This window comes from Rhododendron vialii, chromosome 11a, assembly GCF_030253575.1.
Source record: "Rhododendron vialii isolate Sample 1 chromosome 11a, ASM3025357v1".
Lineage (NCBI taxonomy): Eukaryota > Viridiplantae > Streptophyta > Magnoliopsida > Ericales > Ericaceae > Rhododendron > Rhododendron vialii.
The window spans coordinates 26645329-26652895 of record NC_080567.1 but is presented as its reverse complement, the minus strand read 5'-3'; the positions used below and the strand labels follow the sequence as shown (position 1 = coordinate 26652895).

The following is a 7567-nucleotide window of genomic DNA, read 5'->3' as shown; positions in this document are numbered from 1 at the left end:
GCCATTTCCTTTTATTTTGAGACTACCTCTATATAAAGACCATGAATGAGATCTTGAGGGTGGCTTTTCTTCTCAAAGGTTAAGTAGCATTTGTGACCATTTTGGTTGTATGCTTTGTCATTTGTTCAAAAGTCTTTCCAGGCTTGAGCATTACCCCTCACAGACAAACTTGCATGAGTAAATGACATGTCTTTTTCTCTTGTTCACATCTTTTGGCTCAAGAACCTGTAGAGGGGTCAAGAAGTGATGAAAACTTGGTTCAATTTGTCAAGGCAGTATTATGGAAATGTTGTGCCTTCTTCAAGCTATGGTATTTATGTATTCAAGCTACAGAAATGTTACACATTTTTCTACTTTCTTTTACGCGTACTTCAGTATATGTTGCTCGTTGTTATTGGTTAGTTACGCGACGGGTCTTTGAATATACTCCGTATATGGTTCAGTTAGTTTTGAGAAGATGATGTGCATGCTTTTGGCGCCTCGAAGTAAGAACCCATCTCTAATGACACATTCCCCTTTTGCCTATCCTTTTTGAGTTCTACTTTCTTTCTTTTTTCCCTTATCCAAATGAGGAGAAATCCAAATCCATACCCTTTGTTCTCATCGCCTCTTTTCACTTTCTTATTATCTACAAATGTGGAATTTTAACCCAAATTTTGGAGGGAAAAAACATAAATAAAACAATAGATTTGGGTAAAATTAAGGGTTCAAGATTATTTGAATTTACATGAGAATTACGTTATCCGCAAACAATTAAGAATCAAATCCAGCGATTACAGTCTCAAGTCTCTCAATCTAAGGTCTCGGGTTCGATTCTCATTGCCAACAACTCTTGGGGCCACCTTACCTTCACGCGTATGCGTGTGAAACGGTTGTAGGGATTAGTCCGAGGTGCGCTCAAACTAGCCCGGAACACCCTGCATTACCAAAAAAAAAAAAGTCTCAACAATATAGAATAAAATTTAAAAAATAGCACAACATTAACCACGTCCAGCTGAACATTACTTTTTCTTGATGAAAATGCAATAATTTTAAGTTCTCCTTTTACTGGGCAATTGTTTATTTTTTCGGGAACAAAATTTTTTATTGGGACGGGGGTAGTACAACGTACATTAACCTCGTCCAACTCAAGATGGAGATCCCCTAATCAAGAGAATATACCATATCTTCTCCATATTCTGCTTTCCATTCATTCTCTTTGATAGGCAAGACGCCAACTGAACACCAAAAAACCCAAAGAAACTCAACGTAAAACATCCAAAAACACAAACGAGGCTCAGACCCTCTACGCAAACCCCCATCATCAATCAGGCAAAAAGCCAAACAGACGAAAAAACAAACCCACCAAGACCTCCGCAAAGACTAAACCTCAATATTTGTAATCTTATATAAAGATTAATATTTTTTTTTTTGCTTAGAAAAAAAAAAAGTCCAACTCACGAACCAATCAATTTATTTACTAAAATATATTCTTAATTAGTTGTTCCGGAATTCTGATCATTTGAATTGTAATTCAAGATATAGTGAGTGCAATAAATGTAGATAATTTCAACTCTATTTTTGATGAGGCACCCCGGCCAATTAATCGTGTAGTCAAAATGGTGGACACATATTGGGCCCTTTTATTTTGGGTGTTTGTTAAGTTTAGCACATGATTTCAAATTGATGGTGTCAACTGTTTTTGGCATCTTTGTTCTCAGTGTGATATTTTTCCGACTTAATTTCTCGATGTATCCTTTCGAGTATTAATAGAAATAAAATTTCTTTGCCGATAAAAAACAATTTGGCGGACACATAAATTGATTTGTGGATTACATTAATTTGCAGAAAGTTAGAGAGAACAAGTTTATGTAGATAACCAATGAGAAAGCTACACAAAGTAAGACGTACGGATAGAAAGGATCCCAAATAAATATTTTTTCCTTATTTCTTTTTACCTCAAGTTTCAAAAACACCTTATAAGAAAAACCATTACGCATTTTTTTTCTTTCCAAAAACTACCACTCATTTTTTGTTACATATTTTCATGCCAAAATTCCATGCCATCTCGATTTAATTTGTTATAGTTTGATTTATTAATCCTTTCTTGAGAACAGTCCTCCCATGGATTTAAATAGGAAAATTGTGAAAATCACTTTGGACCGTTGAATTTAACATTTTGAATAGATAGTAGATACCATGTTGTGAAACAAGTATTTGAAAACGTTAGTCATTAGAATATATTTTCTTTATAAATTAAAATAAGTGTGTGTGTATATATATATATATATATATATATATATATTCTCATCGTTTTCTTACGATGAACGCAACAAGTGGTATCAAATCTTCCGATGGCATGCACGAAATCTAAAGCAAACATCACAGAAGTATATAGCATTTGTGTTTTCTTCAATTTATATTGGCTATAGCAAATCTTTTTTCGTCATTTTGCTCCATTAAAGTATCTTGTACCTGAACCGGTGGCTCACTTTTTCTAAGTAATGGGAAAGATGACCGAAACATGCCACTGACAGACTCTACCGAGACAAAGATGGGTGTATGCAGAACAGAATAACTATCAAACCTCAAAGGGTTGACCAAGTGGTCTTGGCCTGACACTTAATTAGTGATTTGAGACATCGTGTTTGCTTCATCCTAAGGTCTAAAGTTTGATTTTTTTTGCCAACAACTTTTGGGGTCACCTCACCCTACGCGTAAGCGCGTGAAACGGTTGTGGGAGGAGTGTAGGGATTAGTCTGAGGTGTGCCCAAGCTAGCCCGAACACCCTGCATTACCCCGGAATTAAAAAAAAAAGAACTATCACCAAAATGAAATAATTGGCAGAAATATTGCTGTTGTCCGATCCTAACCAACTCACAATGGGAAAAATAAGACAAAACAAAAAATAGAAGGCATATAGGATAGGATGACGATTAAACACTATATATAATATGGTAATGGTGGGACAATTAATATGCCATGGACGTTGCAGAATTCAATCCGTCAAAAAGGAGAAAACAGTTTCCTAAAAGTGGAACTCGACACTAGATAAGATTAAGCTTTATATGACATGAAATGAAGATAAAAAGACAATATTCTTTTTTTTATTTTTTTATTACAAGGCAATATTCTTGATATCAGCAAATTCAATGATAACAATACTCCACTCGTCCCTAAATGTTACTCTTGTTCAGTCTGCAAAACGAGGACTTAGAAATAATACATCTTTTCAAGCAAAAAATTATTTATTTTTTAAATTATAAAGAACTCATATTGATATCTAGTAAATTGTTGATTTTGTTTTTTTTTGACATTTTGTTAAACAGTTTTTTTTTTTTTTTTAAGTCCTTGTTATACGAACTCTCGTTAGATATAAAAACGTACTGAATTTTGGAAAACAATTAGGTACGGGTAGATCAAAGAAGCACAAAATGAGGAAGAAAACCATTCAACTCACTCCAAAAAATGTGAAAGATGCAAAGAAGAAGAAGGAGGAGGTGAAAGATAATCTCAACTTTCAAAAAAATATGAAATGACTGGTTGTTACCTTTCCCAAACCTTGTTATATATACGAAGAGCTTTGATGTACACCAGATACGATCTTTTTGTTAAAGTCCACACACGTTTGCATCTTGTTGTCTTCGCCCATCGATTTTCTTGTATCACATATGGATACGCATTGATTTGGAATCAACTCTGGGATTGCGTTTGGATTTCCTTGTTATTGTTTTGTACAAGTACATAACGAAGACAATCAATCGGTTCAACATATCTTCTTTCTCTAGAAAATATAACGTAGTATTATCACTTTTTTTTTTTTAATCACCGAAGAAAGAAAGTAACATTTCATTAATAACAATAAAACATTAAAAGAGAGGAACATAGTATTATCACAATTATGCTGTTTGCGTGTTGAAATACGCAATAAAGCAATCAAACACTATTCCAAAAGTCGTTTTATTTTGACAAAATGAAAACACGCAAAAAAAAAGAGGGGAAAATATAATGCAAAAAAAGATAAATGAGTTAGACGTACATTTGAAGTAATTTATGGATCCAATTTCCATAAATTTAGAGAGAGAGAGAGAGAGAGAGAGAGAGAGAGAGAGCTTTAGCTAGAAGTGCTTCTCAATAGCCAATTCATCAATCTTGTTGAGGGGACTAAAAGCTTGGATTTTTTGCTCACAGCACTTGCAAGGCAACAAAAGTGGGCCAGCTGCTGCTGCATGAGCTGATCCATTGCTAATCACCCCCTGGCCCTGGTGGTGATGATCAAATGACTGAACAGGAGCCATTGATGAAAACTTCCTCGCAACCACAACAGAGTTGATCACCTCATCGCTCGGATGGAAAACAGAAAGCACCTCGAATCCCATTAGGTCACAGGGTTCAACCACAGGGTAGAGGAAAGCCCTGGCACCATGAGCACTCCTCAGCATCAGGATTGCGCCCGGAGCCATGTGCTTTGCCAAATGAGCTATGACTTCGACTTTCTCCTCCTTGTCCATCCCCACCAGCGCCGCCAGGAAAACAACTTCGTAGTTCTTTAGTTCGCCTGCAGGGGCAGAGTCAGAATTTTCGTTCAGTGACAAGATATTACCTAGAGCGTTACGCCCGGTTGCCCCCTATATTTAATGTAACATGCTCCTAATTATACACTTTTCTAGGTCTAATCGAAGTTGATCAAACCTATACAAAACATTAATGAAAGGGAGAGCAAAACAATACAGAACATGAGAGAGAGAGAGAGTTTTCAACAGGCAAAAATTCAAAACCTGATGAGAGAACATGGATAGTCAAAAATAAGTTATCCATTTTGATCTTGTCAATCAAAATGGATTATATAGGGCAAAACAAACATGCTCTTAGTTAGAGCCAATATATATAGGTAAAAATTCTACTAAAACTCTATGCTGAAGCAAAAGCTTCCAGAACTCGATCGGTACGGGCAATCAATCGACCTGTAACATCCTTGATGTCGGTCGTGTGGAAGAACAGCCGTTTGGACAGGTCAGGATCAGTCGAAACAAGGCGAGAAGCCATGGAATTGGCAGACGGGTCGATGTCATAGTTGTGGAAAGTGGTAGCGGTGAGGTGGTTAGTGGCCAAGACAATGGAACTGAGGGGGAGGGGACCGGAGCCGACGAAGGCGACCCGGGCGGGGGGGACTTGGGCTGTGTGCTGGGCGAGGATGGTGAACTCAAGGTGGCCGAGCTTGAGGTAGTTGGAAAAGTAAGGAAAAACATCCAAATGGTCAAGAGGGTTTTCAAAGGAAGAGCCCAAGAGGGTGGAGAAATGGCTCTCCAGGAGGCCCTCGGCCTGGCCACACAGCCTGATGAGCTTTGACCTGATCTCTTGTACCCTCTTGGGGAGTTTGGTCACATCGATGGGGGATGGTGGGATGCACGTGAGGACGAGCTGGGTGAAGAGAGTGTCGACATCTTGGCAGGGTTTTAGGGTTTCAAGGCCTGAGATTTTGTGATAAATCTCGCAGACTCTGTCAATCAGAGCTGCTTCTTCTTGGATGCCCATGTCGACACTATGAGGCTATGTGGGGGGAGAGGGGTCTCTTCTTGGGGAGTTCGTTTGAAATCTGTTCAATAGATGGTCCTTATTTATGGACACATTCTGTGGGGTCCACCAACAGAGGGAAGGCATGGAACTTGCAGCATTATGCACTAGGGTTTGTCTGTTTGCTTTTTTTTTTTTTTTAATTTTGTCAGCAAAAATATATTTTATAAATCTTTGAAAAAGATTACAAAGATTTACTCCGTAATAAATTACCGACATTAAGGGTACACCCCGAGAATCAAATACAAAGGAAGGTAATGAGCCAACCAAAACACCGTAGTGAAGAGCAATGCCGAAACATCCGCTGATAAACCCTAAACAAGCAGAGAAATCCTAAGACCGAAAGAAACAAACCGAAATTTAAGAGAGCAAACCGAAAGGACAAAGCCGAAACCAAGAAACAACCCGTACAAGGTTTTGTTTGTTTGTTTCCTTTTTCTCTTTGATTACGGAGTTGATTTCTTCATAGGATGAGTTTTCACCAAAAAAAAATTTCTTCAAACTACTGACGTCGATAGTCAAATTATTTTCACTAAATGGTATTTTAGTTGTCATATATGAGCATAATGACTTGCCCAAGAAACCGTGGAAACATAAGCTTTAGTTCATGTTGGGGTACACCCAAGTGGTGTGGGTGTGATTGTAGGGGATAAAATCCCTTGTCTGTTCTCCTTTGTATATTGATTGCCAAAAGGCAGTGTGTGGGTGTGCTGAGAGACGTGAGGGAGAGAGTAGAGAGTGAGCCAGTTTGTGGCTCCCCGTCCGACGGGGAGCGGTGCTCCTCAGAGATGCTCGGATACTCCGTGGGAGAGTCACCGGAGTGAGGGAGAGAGAGACGAGTGGGGAAGCCGGATTGTGGCTATCCCGGTGAGATTTTTTATACTTATATATGTGATTTATGCATAGTGAAGTTTTCCTCGGATATCTCTCATTTGTGCTTGGTTTATTTTTGTGCTTGTGCTTAGAGGTGCGAATTTGAGGGTTGGGGTCTTGACCCAACAGTTCATTTAGTTAAGCTAAGCAGAGAAACTCATCTTTAAAAATGCCCATTAACTTATCCTGAGAATTTAATTTTAAGAGAAAATCTTTCCCTTATAATTTGTCAACCACCAAAATTGAAAATCTTACCCTTATAATTTGTCAACCAACAACAATTTTGGACACAACAGCTTTCACCAAAAACAAAAAAGAAAAGAAAAGAAAAAAGTGTAGCGTTCACAACAGTACGTATATGTTTTTCCTGCGATGAAGCTTTTGTGTTTTACCTTTTAATTAACTTGATCGTTGTAATTTCTGTTGTCATGCTAATGAACTTTTTTATTTTATTTTTTCGAAATCTATGCATGTTTAGGTCAGCTTACGTACAACTTGACTCATTCACCAATCAAACGGTCCACTAATGGAGAGAAATTTTTCAGTGTCGGGTGGGTATCACGTCACCCGGCTGCAGGGCCGGCTCATAAGTTTTGGAGGCCGGAAGCGAACTTTTTGAATGAGGCCACCCTATATTTTTCATATAAAAGTGGTCTACAAAGAGTCATAAAAAAAAAAAGAAAAAACCAATACAAAAGATTTACCATATCTCAAAATCCATCATTTGAAAATTATTTTTCTCGCACTTTTTGCTGCAAGCGCACTGATTAAGTCTCCATAGTCAAGCTTTTTCTCCAATTCCTTCTCGATAGACAACATAGCCAATCCATTTAATCTTTCTTGAGACATGATTGACTGAAGATAATTTTTGATCAATTTCAACTTTGAAAAACTTCTTTCCCCCGATGCAACTGTAACCGGTATAGTCCACAATTTGGCCTATTTTGTGGCTCTTAAATTTCAATTGGGCCTATTTTGTATAAAGGAGGCTAGTGTAATTTTTTTTTGGACCATATATATAGAAATCCTAAAAATTTGGGGGCCCTCGTTTTTAATTTTTTTCGGGGGCCAGAAGCGACCGCTTCCCTCGCCTTGGCTATAAGCCGGCTCTGCCCGGCTGACGTGGTGCCCGAGCAGGCAC

The 7567-nt window shown here is 38.0% G+C and overlaps 1 protein-coding gene across 1 annotated transcript; it reads right to left on the bottom strand.

The window, feature by feature from the left end:
- Positions 1-3812: 3812 nt before the first annotated feature.
- LOC131307468 (nicotianamine synthase) lies at positions 3813-5574 on the bottom strand. Its single transcript, XM_058333973.1, has 2 exons — positions 4944-5574; positions 3813-4537 (listed from the first exon to the last, which is right to left on the bottom strand). The coding sequence occupies exons 1-2, from the start codon at positions 5512-5514 to the stop codon at positions 4098-4100; spliced, it is 1011 nt and encodes a 336-aa protein (XP_058189956.1). The 5' UTR covers positions 5515-5574; the 3' UTR covers positions 3813-4097.
- Positions 5575-7567: the final 1993 nt, after the last annotated feature.

What these genes read in the sequence shown, in the direction of transcription:
- LOC131307468 (XM_058333973.1), bottom strand. Translation starts at nt 5,514, where the DNA reads ATGGGCATCCAAGAAGAAGCAGCTCTGATTGACAGAGTCTGCGAGATT. An exon ending in CGACATCAAGGATGTTACAG is followed by an intron (nt 4,538 to 4,943) that starts GTCGATTGATTG and finishes CTGCCCCTGCAG; the next exon opens with GCGAACTAAAGAACTACGAA.